This window comes from Lactuca virosa, chromosome 4 (genome assembly GCF_052849685.1).
Source record: "Lactuca virosa cultivar CGN04683 chromosome 4, Lactuca_virosa_CGN04683_v6, whole genome shotgun sequence".
Classification (NCBI taxonomy): Eukaryota; Viridiplantae; Streptophyta; class Magnoliopsida; order Asterales; family Asteraceae; genus Lactuca; species Lactuca virosa.
Genome location: NC_136429.1, coordinates 244,752,725 through 244,773,392, shown reverse-complemented (window position 1 = coordinate 244,773,392; position 20,668 = coordinate 244,752,725). Strand labels below are relative to the sequence as shown.

Here is a 20,668-nt window from a genome sequence, read left to right as displayed (position 1 = left end):
AAATTTTGTACTTGCAAATAATGTAATATTGTTTTATTATTTAAATAAAACCATTGAAAGTATATTTGCCCTGAAATCTGAATGTAAAGTCAATATTCAAATAAAATTATTTGAAAATATATTATTCGTAAATATGTCGTTGTTTTCTCCTTGTGAGTTCTTATAACCATACTAACACAGTCGGCCTGATCGCGACGTTCTTCAGGCGTCGGAATGTTAATCACATTTGTCACCCCAGGCCTGCCGGCCTAACTGTAGCTAACAGTCTAGGTGTGGGATTGTCAGTCCCAAATAGATCTATACACAAATATCTCGCTCTCCCTACAAGAGATTCTGGTTATAAGGTAGGACTTTTACCAATACTTAGATAAGTACACGAAGACGTCTCACAAATTGCTTCAACATTTTTACGAGAAATAAATGAAAACCTTTTAGTAAATAACATTTAACTTTTTAAAAATAGTCTGTTTGTTCCATAAACTATACCTATTATAGTTTATAAGTTTTTTTCTGTGTTGTAACATGAACTTTGTAAAATAGTACCTTTGTTTCATAAACTATACCTATTATAGTTTATAAGCTTGTTTCCGTGTTGTAATCTGAACTTTGTAAATTAGTACCTTTGTTCCATAAACTATATCTATTATAGTTTATAAGTTTGTTTTCCGTGAATGTGAAAACCGTTGCGTCTTAACAAGTTTTGTAAATTTAATAATAACGATGTTTTGCGTATTTAATAAATTTCACGTTTAACTGTATATTAACAGTAAGAAAACATAATAAGAAATTTATATTTTTAAACACAAGATTTCTTGTGTTTTACTTGTATTCCCCCCTAAAACAATTTAAAAATCGTGAAAACGTAGGGGTGTGAACTCACCTTGAGTGCGTGTTCTTGTTTAAATACGAAGTGGTTGCGATGATCCCTAGGTTAGAATGCGTATAATTTAACCTTATCCTAATTTATGTTAACACATAATATCGGGTATAAATTAGATAATCTAATAATTTAAAGTGTTAAATAAACACTAGTAGGTAAGAAACTTACAATAATTCCTTAGAATATTTGAAAGTGATCTTGTTGTTCCTGGAAAGATTTGGAATTTGAGAGGGAAATGATGAAATGAAAGTTTACTGGAGGTGAGAAATGGGAATGATCCAATATACATATCTTAAATAAGAAGGAAGGGATAAGATGATGGGAAGTTTGCTTTGAAATGCTCAATCTATCACGTTGGGAACTTAAACTGTAAATCAAGTGGCACCATATCTAATTTAAGCATGAGATTTCGGCCACAATGAAAGGGATTTCGGTCTACCATTCAACCGAGAACTATGCTAATTTCGGTCTAAAGTCTCACTGAGAAGAGTTTGCGGTCAAGGGTTTGCGATCTAAAAAGTTGATTTCGATCCGAGGGCTTGCGGTAAAAATGGTTCTCGGTCCGAAGGTGGGGTCTCGCTTGGAGTTTTCGGTGGGTGTTCTCGGTCTTGCATGGAATCACCAAATGGTGATATCGCTCCATACTTTTGGGATTTAATTCTCAATATCGAAATATATAAAATGTCTAAATAAATACTAACATTATTTGACTTAATACTTGACGTGTTTGACTTTTATTTAACATGTTTGATTTTTGTTGACTTGTTTTTGACTTTTATTGATTCAAAATAACGGGTTGTTACACTGCATGCCAATAGGGCTTGAGTGATCTTGAACTTTTCAAGTCGACGAAAACGTGGTTCAGGGAGAATCACTGGAGGAGGTGGAGGAAGTGAAGTATGATTTCCAGCTCCACCAATGCACGAGGAAGGGAATGATCTTTCACCTTGATCGACATGTGGAAGATCATCTACAAAAGGAAAGCTTATTTCAAAGGATTGAGGAAGACCATAGTTGTCAAAACAAGACATCTACAAAAGGGAAAAATTCAAGTGAGTTGATTTAATCCTTAATATAACACCCAAATGAAATATTAAGGCTAGGACCCAACACAATATTTTACAATTCAAAAAAGGGATGTCGTAATTTAATTGTAGTTTATTATGAAGGTAGGTAAATGACGATTTACCAATTCCACCACGAAAAACGAAATTTAAATAAATTAGGTTTTATTAAATGAAATTCCTAGATCTTTGAGATTCATTGAACTCTTCAATGACATGTTTAATCTCGATTATGCCCTTCAAGTTTGTGACTAGGATACCGATGATCACAAACAAGGTGTGAATAACCATGCAAATTCGCTTGGTACTCTCGATGTCATTTACCACCTAATAAATGTGTCGGTTAACCACACATGTTACATTGATCAATGATAATTGACGAGCTACCCATTTTCACTCTTTGTTAGCCAAATTAGTGTGTCAGTTAACCACACACACTCCACTAACGACTTGACAAAGTGCAATGTGCAATTTCATGGATTAGCATCAAATTCATATTTTCCTAAAGTAACTAAGATTGGGAGTTTGTAACACCATTTAGTTACTTTATATTTATCATTATACTTATTAATGAGAGGATACCCAATGGCAGTCATTTTACAGGCCGCTTCATTAAACACCATTTATAGACCAGCTTCGTGAATAAGGCCTACTAATGGTAAGACTGACTTTTCTTATACATATATAATATTAAAGTTTTAATTATATATATATATATATATATATATATATATATATATATATATATATATATATATATATATATTAGGGGTGTTCGCGGTGCGGTTTGGTGCGGTTTATACTCAAAACTGCAAACCGCATCGCATATGCGGTTTGTTATGTTCGGGAACCGCAGACCGCACCGCAAAGGTTATAAACCGCGTTATGCGGTGCGGTTTTGTGCGGGCGGTTTGCGGTTTTTGTGCGGTTTATGCGGTTTCATAAACATACATATTAAATTTAGTTTTAAACATAATAAGTGTGTGGTGCTTTATATTTTATGAAGAAAATATTAATTACCAGTATAAGCATCTTCTTAATGCATAACATCAAAATATTTTACAATGTTTTAAAATTATAATACGAACTTATGGCACTGTAAACACATATTTTTGATATAGTTGGTTTCACATTTTGACTCATGTTTATCAATCGCAATCTCATAAACATTATTAAGGGTATTAAAAGTGGTAAACATCTAGTGTGTTGTGTCTGTGTGTCTATGTGTGTGTGTATATATGTATATATATATATATATATATATATATATATATATATGGTATGTTGCAGTGCGGTTTGAACCGCGGTTTGGTAACTATAAACCGCAAACCGCACCGCATAGTGCGGTTTATGAAAACTACAAACCGCAAACCACACCACGAGCGTCCAAAACCGCATTATGCGGTGCAGTGTGGTGCGGTGTGGGCGGTTTATGCGGTTTGTGCGGTTTGATGCACACCCCTAATATATATATATATATATATATATATATATATATATATATATATATATATATATATATATATATATATATATATATATATATATATATAGGTGTATTTTAAACATTTCAAAATACTAGGGTTTTTAATCAAATTTAAAATCTTCGAAATTAATACATTTTAATTTAAAATCTTAAATTATAAAAACCTTGATTTAATAATTATCCAAAATTAAACAATTAATTTAAATTATTAAATCTCATAAGGATTATCGATTAAATTAAATAAATAATTTAACCTAATCCCTTTATGCCCTTATCCCCTAGATTTCGAAATTTTGGGAAAGGATATTTCAAAATCATCAATTATCCATTTAAACAGTTAAAAGATAATACCTACCCAAAACCCTAAATTTTCGAAATCTAATCTTAGGGAAGGCATTTTCGAAAATTCTAGGGTTAGCAAACCCTAAATATCGAAATCATGAGGGTCAAAGGAAAGGGTTCAAAAACCCTAATCAAATTTCGAACCTAGGGTGTAGAAACCCTAATTTCGAAAAATCCAAGCCCTAGGGTTTAATTTCCATAAAGCCTAATTTGTCAAGTTCAATCTATTGTATCAAATCTAATTGAAAATAAAACCAACAGCTCTGATACCACTGATGGGTTTTATACAAACAATCCTATGTGTGCATGCAATCCTAGTTTGGATCTATGTTTTCTTTATAAGACATACAAGCATCGAACATAAAAGGAAAAACCCTAATATGCATCTAATAATTCTAAATCTACATATGAAAGATTAGATCACATACCTTTGTTGCTATATAGTAATAACAACCAAAACTTGAAGATCCTTGCTTTTGAGAACAAGTACCACAAGTGTAGTACCTCTAATGGCTCACAAACACACTAGGGAAAGAGGATGAATATGAGAGAGAGGAGAGAGGAATAACTTACTCAGAAATTCGGCTCTTCTAGGGTTTCAAGAGGGTGCATGAATTCATGAGGCAAAGGGCTCTATTTATAGTTAATGCCAGCTAGGGTTTTAAGTTGAAAACCCTAATCCCTTAGCTTAGGGCCTAAGCAAGTCCATGGACCCCTTCCTGAGATCTTGGACGAAAATCTATAGAACCTTCTAGGGATTTTCGGCCCTCCCTAATAAGGGTGATCCAATGGCCCAAAACCACAACTATCAAATAATTGCAAAACAGCCCCTGCACTTTTAATCAGTTCCTTTAATCCCAAAATTAATTCTAAATTCATTTCAGATTAAATACTAATTAATAATTTGATTTCTAATTAATATATTACTCTTATAATATATTAATAAATCATTTTTATGCACCAATTTATTATTCTTAATAATAAACTCAGCCTCTCTCTCCAATAGTCATCATGTCTGGTTGCCAGTGTGAAGGCAACCCAAAAGGACCATGCTACCATCAATTAAGTACATACCAATTATAGTTATGGGCTTAGAAACCTAATCCAACAGTTGATGTGTTTGTTACTCTGATGTTGCGTATACTAGTTGATGCGTTGTCATTCATAATCAGTCCAAACATTGCCAATTTCATCAGGTTACACCTCATGAATCCCACGTGATGTTTGCACCGACTTTCCATAAATCGCCAACATCACTCCAGTCCCGAAAAACCTGGACCATGTCCCAAGTGGTTGTCTAAAAAAATCACTCGACATTAGTGTTGGCTTAAGCTCTTATCCTATAGCTATTTTTCAACCTACTATGCCATTAGACAATCTGGATGGGATACACACCTAAGTCTAGGTTGCTACCCTTTCCCTTTAAGTATATTCCTCTTTTTAATTAATAAATTAGTAATCCATCATACAAGGATTAAACATCACACCTCCCTAAGTAATCATGCATAATTATTATCATGTTTTAAGAGCATATTACTTCTCAAGTTACTCATTATGAAGACATGCAAATTATTTATTACAAGTTAACCATTTTACATCAACATACAATACCATGCACATATTATCATAGCATCATTATGGCATATGGCATCACTAACATGATTTGTGCTAATCACCATAGACAAGTATTTCCAAGAAATCATAGCATACATATATCACACACAATAAAAAAACCCTTTTCTATCATGTACCTAACACACCTCTTACATCAAAAATAAAAATCTAGCATTAAATGCGTCCTAAATTCTCATACACTGAAAAGAATCATAACTACCAACGGTATATCATTCACATCAATGGTACATCCAACCTATACAACCTAGGTTCATTCCAATCTATCTAAGATATGGAATTCCCCAACAAAGTACTTAAATTTACACAAAGATTCACTTACCTTTGTCCAGAAACACTCTTTCCCCATTTCGAATCTCACAAGCATTTAGGGTATCATGAACTCCCCTAATAAAACACAAACAAGTATATTAATAGATTTTTTCAAGATTAAAAATGGATATTCTATACCCCAAACATATAGACCAACTATTAGACTCAATTTTCATATTTTGACCCGAAACAACAGCCAGATGAAAGGCACTTTAACACCACCAAATCTTGCCAAAGTTACAATATTTTTCCATATTCCAGTAGTTAAGTCTTTTAGATTTATAAGGACTACGTGTACATGTCCATACAATGTTTTTACAATTACTATAGATTTTACAAAATGGGATATCAATGCAGTTAATTTTTGACCAGTCAGTGAAAATGACGATTTTTACCCTAGTTAGAACCAACATCAGGTGAAGGAAGAAATTAGGAAAATACAAGACTCAAAACCTGAACTTTGGGGACAAATGGATCTCAAATCCGGCCTTTTGTGATTGTTCTATAATTTTTACAAAATAAGGACATAATAGGTAATTCCATATTATTTCTCAGCTTTAACTTTTAAGAGTTAATCGACGTCTTAACCCAATAAGTCGTTTTAAAAACGACCCCCAAACCGGAAATTAAGCTATTAATAGTAGCAACACTTCATAGAGTCAAACATACAATTCCAACTTCAAACCATGACCTAAAGTACATTGCTTTAAAGGGAAAAACAAAAGTATGATACTAATAAGAAAAAAACACAATTAGAGTTTGGGTTTTCTCCACCATTAAGCCACATATCAAGAAACTTAGGGTCTGTTTTGAGAACCTTTTTGGATGGTTCAAAACATGGTCTTCATGCAGAAAAACATCGCACACATAATCACTAGAATTCCAGCAACAAAAAAAACATTGATTCCAAAACTTTATGCAATTCTTGAACATGATTAACAACACATTTGAGAGTGTTCATAACAAGTTTTTAAAAACCATTAACCATACAAAACACACTCAAAATGGTTGGAGTTTGATCAAATATAAACACTAGGATTAAGAGTAGAAAGAAACATGATCAAAGATACCAATTAGAAAGCAACTCACTCATGTTTCCACCAAATTCTCAAGTAAATGAGATATAAACATGAGGGGAAGAAGAAGAAGTGAAGAAGTTTACTAAGTTTGGAACCGAGTTCACAACTCCAATACATATTCAAGGCTCAACAATGGCAACCCCTTCTTCCTCGATCTCTTCTCGGTTCGTTCCCCACTTCTCCATCCAAACTCGATATTTTTTTTTTGTTACTTCTTTGGAGCGATGCACACAAGAGGAACAACCAAGGGATCGATGAAGCAGCCTCTTAATCGAACTTGATGAAAAAAACGGATGTGCATATAAATCGATCAAATATCTTTGTAGGTTATAGCCGAATTTCACCCTTTAGTCCCTCAAGTTTCGGCTTTAAACCCCTTCCAATCTAACCCTAGATAACTTGACAATATAAGTTTCTTTTTATGACATTTTATCCCCTCAATACCATATACACCAATTAAATGAATTATATTTACCCTAATAAATCCATAAATCAGTTTAATTGGAGTATATCCCTCTTATTTATTGATTAATTCTTTTAGATAGTAACTAATACTATTTTTATTTTTTTTATTCCATTTTAACCTCATAAAACTAAAATCATTTGCATAAATATTTCTTCGAGTGACGAATATAGGTTATCAAAATCGCGAATACATCTCGGCCATCAAAATATAACATTATCAGTTAGGTGACCTTCATCCCATTGACTTACACAAGTGACCCGCAAGTGCTTTTAAAGTGGACTGCATAGATTTGAGTTTTAATAAGGGGTCTTGTATGTTTTTGTAATTATTGTTGAAAATAAACATATGATATCATGGTCATTGCATGCATCCAATAAGCCATGATATTTTTATTTAAAATTACAATTTAACAATATTCTTATATAAAATCTTATTTTATATAAGGGTTAATGTCATAAAAACCCTCAAGTTTACAGGGTTTTGTCGGTTTTGCCCAAAGTTGAAATTTATGTCCGTTTTTACCCAAACATTTTCGAAAAAATGTTCGATTTTACCCTTTTACCGGTGATAACAGGTTTTCCAGGTTACCATTATATTAAATTCACAAAAAAACCCTTAAGTTTACCATTTTTTTGCATTTTTACCCTTAAGTTTATAATGTTTTTTACACTTTTACCCTAAGTATATTTTTTTTCATAATATACATATTTATGCAGAAAAATCGTATTTATATACAAAAAAATATTTAATTAAATATTGTATTTATATTTTTTTAATGTTATATATATATATATATATATATATATATATATATATATATATATATATATATATATATATATATATTGTTTGTTTGTGTGTGTTTGTGTTTTTGCATGGTTATATCATTTAAAAAGATAAATAATATTTTTAGAATTATGAATATGTGTTTTATAGATATAGTTTTTAGAAGTATAAATACATATTTTTACATTTTTATATATTAATATGTATCTATACTTCTAAAAATATATTTATACTTTAAAAAAAACATATATCAAAATACATATTTACATTTCTAAAAATATATGTATATACTTATATAAACATGTTTATGAATGAACAAGTTTTTTTTATTGATATGTATATTTTTAAATACATAAAAATACGTATTTGTAGTTCTAAAAACATATTAATTTTTTTTTTACATTTTAAATGGTTTATCCAAGAAAAAAAATCCATACACACACACACACACAATATATATATATATATATATATATATATATATATATATATATATATATATATATATATATATATATATATATATATATATAACATTAAAAAATGTAAATACAATATTTAATTAAATTTTTTTTGTTTATAAATATGATTTTTCTGCTTGAATACGTATAATATGAAAAAAAATACATAGGGTAAAAGTGTTAAAAAATTATAAACTTAAGGGTAAAAACGTAAAAAAACTGTAACTTAAGGGTTTTTTGTGAAGTTAATATAATGGTAACCTGTTATCACCGGTAAAAGGGTAAAACCGAACATTTTTTGGAAAATGTTAGGGTAAAAACGGACATAAAATTCAACTTTGGGCAAAACCGACAAAACCCTGAAAACTTGAGGGTTTTTATGACATTAGCCTTTTATATAATTGACACAATCAAATTTTAAAATTAATATTTATATTAAGTTTTGACCTTTGAATGCAAAAGAACATATATTTATCTTTTAGTAAAAGTTTATTTTATAATATAAGGTTTGAAGTTTGATAAGTTTTTAGAATCTCAATTTTAAACTTACAAAATTATAACTGTCAAAATTTAGCAATACCTAAATTTCTTTTATAAGTTTGTGAATAACAATATTTTTATAACAATATCATTTTGATTTTTGAAAGTTTGTGAATAACAATAATTTTTATAAGAATTTTTTGATGAATATTATTGGTGTTTTATTAGAATAATGATTTTCTAAATTTATTTAAACATTTTTGTATTGAAAATATCAAAATAAAAAATTAATATTTTTTCATTTCTTTTTCACCTCCATTTTATTATTTCTTAGCCACCATGAACATTTTGACTATAAATAAGGACGCAATATCCCTTCCCTAGTTCCCTTAAAGGCTGCGCGTTCCAGCCACGCGCCTCCAGCCAGTTCTTAAATCCCTCCAGGCCTCCAGCATTGAGACTGTAAACACCGGCACAAACTATAATCAGCACAGACTCGTATTTGAGGGGATCGGCTTGTAAAAGCTAAATTTCCCTTCAAAAAAATTCATAATGGAAAACAGCAAGTTGATAGCTACGGTGGCGAGCATATGGATTCAGTGCACCTGCGGCCCATCCTATGCCTTCGGAATATACTCGGCCGTCCTAAAATCCAGTCAAGGATACGATCAATCCACTTTAGATACCGTCTCCGTGTTCAAAGACATTGGCACTAGTGTTGGAGTTTTAGCCGGTATTCTCTACCACTCCGTCGCCGATAACAAAAGGAGCTCACGTCCGTCGTCGTCTTGTTTCGGATTGGGTCTGCGGGTGGTTTACTTGGCCGGAGCATTTCAGTTCTTTGCCGGTTACTTTTTAATGTGGTTGTCAGTCACCGGAATCCTTGAGAAGCCTCCGGTTCTGCTCATGTGTTTCTTCATGTTCATGGCGGCACATGCACAGACTTTCTTCGACACTGCCAACATCGTCGTCGCCGTTCAGAACTTCCCCGGATACAGCGGAACCAGCGTTGGCATTATGAAGGTACTAAGTTGGAGACTTTGATGTTTAATCTTACATTTCAAAGAAGGGTAATGGGTGAAGTTATTTTTGCATATGTTATGCTAATTCTGTTGAAACAAATAAAAAATGTCTAGATATTTGAATCAAACTTGATAATTTTAATAAAACAAATTATTTGCTCAAATTTCTCAGGGATTTCTTGGTCTAAGCGGAGCGATACTAATTCAAATCTACCACACGTTTTTCGATGGCAACCCAAGCACCTTCTTGCTGATGCTCGCTGTGTTTCCAGCGTCGCTGTCACTCTTGCTCATGTCTTTGGTTCACGTAAACCCCTCGAACACGAGCAATGACAAGAACCATTTAAATGGCTTCTCGATTGTGGCCCTCGCCGTTGCTGCATATCTAATGATCGCAATCATCTTTGAAAACATGTTTGCATTCCCATCATGGGCTCACATCCTAACAACCTTTGGTCTCCTGATTCTGGTGTCTTCACCTCTTAAAATCGCACTCACAGCTCAAAGAAACGAACAACCACCACCATCCTCCACTATGGATCCGTTGATTGTAGCTTCAGAGGCTCACGAGGTTGCACTTGTTGAAATGAATGCACTACAAGCCGTCTCCACCATCAACTTCTGGCTGCTTTTTGTTATCATGTTGTTTGGTGTTGGGTCCGGGTTGGCGACGATCAACAACATAAGTCAGATAGGCCAGTCTTTAAAGTACACAACAGTTGAGATCAACGCCATGGTTTCTTTGTGGAGCATATGGAACTTTATTGGGAGGTTTGGTGGTGGTTTTGTGTCTGATATGTTTTTACACAAATACGGCTTGGGGAGGCCTTTGTTTATCTCTCTTACACAAGCAGGAATGGTAGCAGGTCATTTGATCATTGGCTCATGTGGGAATTTGTTGATTGGTTCAGTGATCGTGAGTATTTGCCATGGATCACTATGGTCGTTGATGCCTACAATCACTTCTGAAATCTTTGGGGTGAAGCATATGGGGACGATTATCAATACAATTGGTGTAGCTAATCCTATTGGTTCGTATATACTTTCTGTGGGAGTGATTGGTAGCATTTACGACAAGGAAGCAGAAGCAGGAGGGGGTTCTTGTTATGGGATTCATTGCTTTATGATTTCGTATTTTTTGTTTGCTGGGGGTTGTGTTTTTGGGATTCTTGTTTCGTTGGTGTTATTTTTTCGAACAAAGGGTTTTTATGCGTTGACTTTTCAAAGACGGTTGAAGGAACTTCAAGTGTAGCTTCCCCAGTCAGTTGGCTCTAGGGTGGTATGCTTGCATACGTAGTCAAGGGCTCGCGGGAAGGTCGGTATAGCGTATGTTTTATGGTTTTTTTTTTGTATGATTGAATAAATAGTCAACGTCTTAGCTGCTTCGGTTTGGGACTGTGTAGGGTTTTATGCATTCGTATTTCGTGCTGTATATTTTTCATTTTTCATTTTTCATGTAGAATAGAATTTTATTTTTAATTATTCTGGTCACGATATTGTATTTTCAAATTACTTTTATGAAGGTATCGTACTTTACAAAGTAGTCCGATTATAGTAATTGAGCTCTCTGCTGATTAATTAAATTATGATAAAAATGACACAAATTAACCGATTTTTATGTCACTAAAAAACCCTAACGGTGGTGGCTTGAAAATCCTTGTTCCTGGTGGGACAAAACGCCGCCAAACATTAGCAAACCATAAAAACATCGAACTTCTCTTCATGATCATGGAGAATTCTGATGACAACATACAAGGATAACGAGTGGAAGTTTGTGAACAGAAAAAAAAAAAAAATAGAGAATCGAGTAACCCTAATCAGAGAAGCAGGGAGAAGGTGTCAGCTTCTTGTTATCTCGCAAACTTCCCCAATGATATATATGAGAAGGGACTTTGGAAACTTTTTGAATCGTATGCAAGAATTGTAGATGTTTATGTGGCTCGCAAGCTATATATCAAAGTTTGGATGGAAATTTGCTTTTGCGCGGTTTTTGAGCATGCAAGACGACAAAGCACTGGTAGATCACTGTCACCATCTGGGTGGGGTACTACCACCTCTTCGTCTCAATTGCAGGATTTACCAGGAATAACAAATCGACCAATTCTAATCAGGGGAAGTAAATTCAGCTTCACAAGTCAATCACAGTATGCATATATAGTTAATCTGCTGTGAATTGTATGAATTTTGCAAATGTCGTTAAAGGGTAAGGGTGTTTACAGGCAAGATAAAATGAAACATATAAAGAAGATTGTTCTTGGCCCTAGGGAGCTCTTAGTGGTCGAAAATTATACCAAGGTGATGCTAGGGAATGTTAAAGATGCTACCTCCATTCTGGAGTTACTTCGAATTTGAATCATAGAAGAGTTTTATAAGGTAGATGTCAAGTATATTGAAGGCATTCGGACGTGGATTCAATTTCATTCCATATCGGCTTGTGTTAGGTTTAGTCATAATAAGAGATCTAATACTTATTTTAGACAGATACTATAACAAATACAATTATTATTGGCGACACCTTTAGCGGCAACGCAAACAATAGCGGGGGCACTTTTTACTGTTGTTGCTATTGCTTGCGTCACTGCTAAAAGTGTCACCGGTAATTTCTAGTAACCATGATCCATGTGAGTGTTTTAAGACGAACCCTAACCGTTGATTAAAGTCGTCGACTTAATGGATCGAAATCAATTGGTAATCGTAAAATGTCAATAATGGCGGCGGGTGTCGCCATTAACACCCCCAAAAAGGCTGCATACATTTTCCCCCTAATCAATTCGGGTATCACCTCTAATGTCTATGTGTCGCCACTAAAAGTGTTCGCGGTTAAGATCCCCAATCTGCCCGCTTTTCTCCATTTCAAGATGATGAAGAGAACGGTCCATCGGTGATACCTCCGACCATTTCTCCAATTTCAGCCAACACCTGCTCCTTCCTCGTTCACCACCATTCACCACCATCATCAGAGTTCCACTTTACAACAACTACCCTTAATCACCACCACAACAACACCAACCACCACCACATGCCTCTGTTCACCACCATACACCACCACCGGAGTACCATCTCAAGAAGGTTGTCATAGGTATGTAAGCAGCGAATGTATATATACGTATATATGTGTATTTGTATGTAAATAGTAAATGTACGTATATGTGCATTTGTATTTGTATGAAAATTTAAATGTGTATTATGTATATAATGTATGTATATGTGTATAAAAAATGTATTTATGTATTTGTATTTGTATGCGAAGTTGAATATATCTGTATTATGTGTATAACCTATAATGTAGGTATATATGTATATATTGTAGGTATATGTGTATTTGTATGCGAACAGTGAATTTATATTTATATATATGTATATAATGTAGATATATGTGTATTTGTATTTTTATGGAAACTTGAATATATGTGTGTATTATGTATGTATATGCATGTATAATGTATGTGAAAGTGATTAATGATTTGTTAAGTATTTAATTATTAAATAATTAATTGTTAAGAACTTAATTAGGAAAGTCTAGAAGTAGTTTTTATTGTGATTTAATTATTTTGACATAATTAGATTGTAATATGTTTTGAAAATGCTCAATATGTTTTGAAAAGGATTAATGAAAAGTTGCAATTAATTTGATGTCTTATTAAACTTGAAAAGTGCTAAATGATTTTTTGTTTTGACTAATAAGTTTATGTTATTATTTATTTTTTAGTTGGATGATTTTTAAGCAATGCTTACCGACCCGACTGGTAATGCGGCACTTGAAGTATGATTTCAATCATTACTCTATGAAGTAATACCGAAGAGAATGAGGGGAGCGATGATAACATGTCTAACTACTTTTAGTTTTATTTTATATTTTGTTAGAATTATAACACATTTTATACCTAATGTTTGGATCAATTTATTTCATATTGTTAACTTTTTAATGTTTTACTACTAGAGAATTTGGTTTTAGCTACAAAATATTTCCGACGAACTTATTTTGTTGGTAATTTCCGTCCAATTTTCGATAAACTTGCAACAAAAGTGGAATCCAAAAAAATTCCTACAAAATACAGATGAAAGTAGATACCCCAATGATTCAGTAGGAAAAGCATTGATATTTTACAACAAAAATCCGACGAAATATTAAATAATACTTAAAATTAGACACCCCAAAGGTTTCGTATGAAAAGCGTCAGAATTTTCCAACAAAAAACCAACGAAATATTAATTAATATTTAAAATTACTATTGTGTAGAAATTTTATAGGAAACATAATGAGTCGGGAATCATAAACTAGAAATCTTTTTGTTTTCCCCCTCTTTTATTTTTTCCATTCCTCCATTTCCTTTAAATATTATTATTATTACTATTATTTTATATTAATTATTATTTAATATTACTATTAATATAAATATAATAATAATTACTGCTTATTATTAATAATTTAAATATAATAATTATTGTTACCATTATTTTGATTGTTATTTTCTTATTAGATTTATTTTAATTAGAATTTTTTTAGTGTTAGGCTTATTATAACTATATTTTTTTATTAATATTAGGTTAATTATATGTAACGTCCGAGATTTATCAGATATTGTGTTGTTTTATTCAAGTTATAGCATTGAAATATTGAAATTTTTGGGCGGAGCATACGCTGGGCGTACAGGATGTACGCACGGCGTACATGCACGATGCGCGGATCGGGGAGCCACCATGCGTACGTTGGGCATAGGGTGACCAGATGCAAACCCTAAATTTTAGGGTTTGCCTACTACTTAAACAACTTATAACTTCAAAACCCTTATCCCCTCAGCATCCCTTGTCCTCTCAGTGCTTAACTCAAACCCTAACCTCATCGCTTGTATCTTGAGTTCACTTTGAACATTTTGGTGTTATTTTGGTGGTTTTGAAGAAGAAGGAGCTTGAAGGAGGAGCAAGAGCTTGGAGAAGCCTTGTAGATCCAGAAGTTTGGCATCATATCTGACCCATTGGAGGTATAAAGCTCTAAACTTGATCATTGCATGCTTAGATCTAGTTTTGGGGTGTTTTATGTCACATTTTGGTCCTATACTTGAGGTCCTTTGTGTTTTAGAAGATTCTGTCCAAATAAGCTGTCATTTTTTGGCTCTTGAAGGTGTTTAGAACCATAAAAATCGGATCTTGATGGTTAAGACACAACCATGCAAGTGGTAGATGGTCACAAAGTATGTTTAAGGACTTAAATCATGTATTAACCCCCATCCATGCATGCAAAGACATAAAGTTTATAACTTTATGGTTCAGGACGTCTTAAAAGACCTGGATCTATGTTTTGGACGTTAAGACTTAATGGATTAAGTCACAAAGGAAGTCCTAAGGAAACTGACCAGTACGTTGGGAGTACCCTGGGTACGCTGCGCGTACTGGGTCAACCTCCCCGAAGCGGTCAAGACCAGCGTACGCTGGGCGTACGTGCTAGGTATGTCGCGTGTACACATACAGAATGGTTACTTGAGTTTTTAGGCCTTGGGTGATTGGGCCTAGGTTTGTTGGGCCTCATGGCCGACTGTGGAGTAAGGCCTCTAGGCCTAGGACTGGGATTTATGGTGTTGGGCCTCTTGGGCCTTATTGGGCCTTAAAGTTTAAAGTAATGGACTTGGGCCTTAAATTTATTATGGATGGGGGGGAAGGGAAAGGCCCATTAGGGCAAGGACTAGGGAACCTTGCCTTAGGGCATGAATTAGAAGTTGGGCCATAAGGGAGTCGTACTTGGGCCCAATAACTAATTAAGGGACTTGCCATGTTTTAGGGAGAGGAGTCCCGAGCCATCCTGAAACATCCCAAAAATACGGTCCAAAATTTTCGTTTTGATTATTTATAAAAAAACCCTAAATACCATTTGTCATCTCACAAAAACATAAGTAATGTATCTCAAATCATCATAATAAAATACTGTATCAAAATCATGTGCCAAATATTAGAGTCTAAACATCCCAGGCTAAAAGTTGTGGTGTGTGCCATGCAGTCATCACGAGCTCTTCCCCTTGCTAGCAGAAGTACCTGAAACCAAAACTGAAAACTGTAAGCATGAAGCCTAGTGAGTCTCCCCAAACTACCACATATCATACACATAATCACATAATGCCATATATTGGGCCTTGCCCACTACATCGGGCCCCACCTGGCATCGGTCCCCGCCTGCCATCGGACCGAAGTCCGGCATCGGGCCCCGCCCGACATCGGACCAAAGTTCGGTATACATATCACATGTGAACAAGCATATAACAAAAACACATAACATAAACATATAAGCTAAATCCTTCCTCGGGCTTGCTCCGACATCGGACCGAAGTCCGAAACACATAATATATAACTAAACATTCATCGGGCTTTCCCCAACATCAGACCAAAGTCCATAACATATAAACAAACACATGCGAGAATCACGAAGACATCAAACATACAAATCCTTCATTGGGCTTGCCCCGGCATCGGACCGAAGTCCGGAAACATATAATCTACATCGGGCTAGCGCCTGCATCGGACCTAAATCCGGCATACACTAACATACATAAACGGGTCGGCATTGGTGCCTTAGACCCATTCCTACTGGAGGAAAACCCACCTCTCAAGCTGATTGCTGAAATCTTGTGTGAGGAATATTTGATGGCTGGTCCCATCGACTCCCCAGCTATCATCATCAAAATATGAACTTAGTCAAAAACTGATAATTCTTCTAAGGGTAAAATGACCATTTTACCCTTGGTCAAAGTCAACATTCTGGTCAAAGTCAACATTATGGGTTGACCAGCTCGCCGAGTCGACCTATCAACTCACTGAGTTCTTTAACTCAACAGTCCTGAAATCGCGACCCAACTTACCGAGTCTTCCCATGTAACGCCCGTGTTTCTAGGCTAGGCATTAATATTGACGTTATAGTCTAGGTTAACCTTTGTAACTCATTTTGAAGAAATGAAAAGGAATTATGTGAATATTATGTGAATTATGTGTTTTATGCTTAATTATTAGGGTTTAATTAATTAAGAATAAAAATGAGCTTCAAAAATTAAATATTAGATAAAGCCGATATCTGTTAAGAAACTTGTAGTGGGCGTGATAAGGATTACGGATATATAAAGAGTACCAAAATCTGAGTTATAACGAAGAAGTTATGACTTGTCGAAGTTTCGCGACAAAACCGGCACGGTGCCGAATGTCGTAAAAAGTGAGTTTTTGATAAACTACTTTTTGGTCTTAGTGATCTAAACTAAAGTCGTAGTGTTCGTTAAACCGAGAGTAGGCATAAAAAGAACGCCCAAATCTGACTTCGTATGAGGAAGTTATGCTTTTTCGAAGTTTCAGCTTAGTAGTAGACAACTAAAAACTCGAATTTTAGATCGAGTGATTTTTAGCTGAAATGACCTAAACGAGAATCGAATGTCTCGTCAATAGTAGCACAACGGTAAAAAGACAGATGAAAACGGGCGTCGGATGAAGAAGTTATGAATTTTTAACGGATTTCCTGTCCCGGTCTGTTAAAAATAATAATATAAAAATTAAAGTCAAAGTTAGCCGACGAAGTCTAAACGAAAGTTGTAGAGCGTAATTTTACCTACGCGTGAATATAAAGAACGTAAAAACGGAGCTCGTATGGGTAGATGAATTAGATGATGTGTGATGAAATAAAAGTGATGAGAGGTATCGATGTTTAAGATGATCTAGTCATCTAGCAGAGTATAGACAACGGCCACAGACTATTTTAGATAGTCCAGTGGAACGTTAGCAGACTTGTAATCAGTAGGTATGTTTGAACTATATGTTCATAAGGTGTTCTCGAACTATATGTTCATTAGGTGTTTTTTAACTATGTGTTCATCCGTTAGTTCTTCTTTTTGACACTATTACGTGTCGGGGTACGGGAGCGTACGGGAGTACTTTATCAGTATTTTCCCTATACTTTTATTTTGAAGAGCTTTGGAGTCTTTGTTTCTTTTATGAAGTGATCGGACGAGCTTCATGAGTCAGTGTTTCCATTCTCGATGTCGGATAGGGGTGTGTCTGGGGGTTATATACCTCACGATATTCAGACCACAGCCTAGGCATTAGTCAACGTTTCCATTGCCGGATAGGGTGCGTCTGGGGGTTATATACCTCACGATATTCAGACCACAGCCTAGGCATTAGTCAGCGTTTCCATTGCCGGATAGGGTGCGTCTGGGGGTTATATACCTCACGATATTCAGACCACAGCCTAGACAAAGTTCGATGCTGGATTGGGTGCGTCTGGGGGTTACATACCTCATGATATTCAGACCACAGCCTAGGCATTGATAACTACCCCTGACTTAATTGTCTTGTGGTTCTTTCTTTTACGAACAAAGGTTCGTGGTTAAACTTATTCCATTCATTTGATGTCTTCTTCGATCCTCGTTTGCTACTAGGGGATTTCCGAAGCAGTTTCGTTAGTTGGTTGTTCATATCGATCCTTTAGGCTAGATCTAGTAAGATCACTGTATAGGATCAGTATGTGGGGATCGACGTTGTTAGTGCTTGTAGTATAAACCTTGGGCAGCGATGGACTTCGTGCCTATTCCTTAGGATGAATCCTTAGGAATGAGTGATAGTTGATTCTTAGGGTAAATCCTTAAGAAATAAATAAGATAATGGGGAATGGGTAATTGGGTTGATTGTTTGATGTTTAAGCATAATAATTTATTTATTGTGGATTGAAAACCCTATATGCTCACCAGGCTCCCAAGCCTGACCCACTCAGTTTAATTGTATCACAGGTATCGATACGAAGTTACTTTACACTGAGAGATTAAAAGAGAAGAAGATCACTAGTGTAAATGAATGTAAGATTTGTTTATGCTTATGTTTTTGTATTGACAATGACATCCCAATGGTTTAAGTGAATAAAATACATTTCTTCGGAAATGATTCGATAACATATTTATCATTTTTTTCTGGGTACAAATTCCGCAACACTTTGAATCAAATGATTACTCTGAAATTATTTTAAAAGCATAAATTAAACCGGTCTTTTCTGGTCGTGAAATTGGGGATGTCACAGTTGGTATCAGAGCATTAGTTTAAGCGAACTAGGAATTTGTAGGATTTCTAGACTTAAACTTAGAATGCTAAGCGATGATTGTGAGATGAGTGTCTGCTATATTTTAAACACGAGCACAAGTTTATTTTAGGAAAGATGCCTAAAATGTTTTATGTGTCAAATATTTTATGTTATAGCTATAAGGATGCCTTATATGCTATTATTTGTTCGGATCTATGGTCTATTACCGACCAGATCTGGAAACCTTATGTGTGTAGGATTCTAAGCGTATGATTACGAGATTAGAACTAACATGTAAACGTTTCGAAGTGATAAGGAGATTTATACGTTTATCGTAAATAAAGCTTTCCTATCTTAAATTCTCGCCCAGTACACCGAACGTCTGCTTGGGTGTACAAAACGTTATGGTGAAGACTCGTAGAGAATTGAGTAGATGGAGGAAATGAAAAGCTTATGATAGTGAATGATACCTATCAGAAGATATCGTAAGAGTAGTATCTTGCCTTTAGAATATGTCTAATAAAATAACGGAACGTTTAGAGGGGTATGGTACGTCTGAAGTACACCTTCGATTGGCAGGATGATGGAATGATTGGTGTAATTTTTGAAGTTGTCCCATCGTCTGGAATTTCCATCACCAACCAAGTTGAAGTAGAATTGACGATTGAAGATACGCATGGAAGAAGTCCTAGTAGAGTCTAGGAAAATTTTATGATTAATTGGACACATTCGTATGTGTTAAATTGTTTTGTGATTTTAGGACTTGGGGACTGCGAGACAGTACTTGGGACGAGTATGAGTAGGTGTGAATAGTAGTAGAGATCTATACTAATGGAAGCACAGGACTCACACTTGGATCAGGGAAAGTCACAAGGTTACCAAGGAACTAGTAATTGATTCCGTCTTATTCTAGTCTGTCGTTACCATCGTTTCGGTAATGACTAAGAAGATGATTGTTATTCCGACCTAGTGGTCATATCAAATTGAGTCCGACTACGATGAGTTTGTTACGTGGTTCAGAGAACCAAGTTCGATGTAGCAGTTGACTTAAGCCGAATTGAAGTAAAGGATGATCAAAGCGATAAATAGAAGTATCGCGCTCGTTGTTAAAGAAGTTGGGTTAGGTTGTGTTCTGACCCAAAGGGATAAAGTGATAGCGTATGCATTGAGGCAATTGAAGGAGCATGAAAAGAACTACCCCACTCATGATCTGGAGTTGGTAGCGGTAGTATTCGCCTTAAAGATATGGAGGTACTATCTTTATGGCATTAAATGCAAACTTTTCACTGATCATAAGAGTCTTCAATATCTATTTAATCAGAAGGAATTGAACATGAGGCAACGTCGCTGGCTAGAGTTACTCAAGGACTACGACTGTGAGATACTTTACCACCCTGGTAAAGCAAATGTTGTTGCTGATGCTCTCAGTCGGAAGGTAAATCTTGAGAAGAAAAGGCCAAGAGCGTTGAGAATTGAAGTTGTCTCGACGATTGTGGAAAGTATAAAGAAAGCTCAGGAGGAAGCTTTAGAGAAAAATGACCGAAAGGACGTTTGGGTAAAACGTTGGTGTTTGATACAAACGGTCAAAGACTAAAGGTATTCAAAGATAGGATTTGGG

General features: G+C 34.7%; 1 protein-coding gene across 1 annotated transcript; it reads left to right on the top strand.

Moving 5' to 3' along the window:
* Window positions 1-9,540: 9,540 nt before the first annotated feature.
* On the top strand, window positions 9,541-11,262 carry LOC145105767 (protein NUCLEAR FUSION DEFECTIVE 4-like). Its single transcript, XM_079042841.1, has 2 exons — window positions 9,541-10,011; window positions 10,183-11,262. The coding sequence occupies exons 1-2, from the start codon at window positions 9,541-9,543 to the stop codon at window positions 11,260-11,262; spliced, it is 1,551 nt and encodes a 516-aa protein (XP_078898967.1).
* Window positions 11,263-20,668: the final 9,406 nt, after the last annotated feature.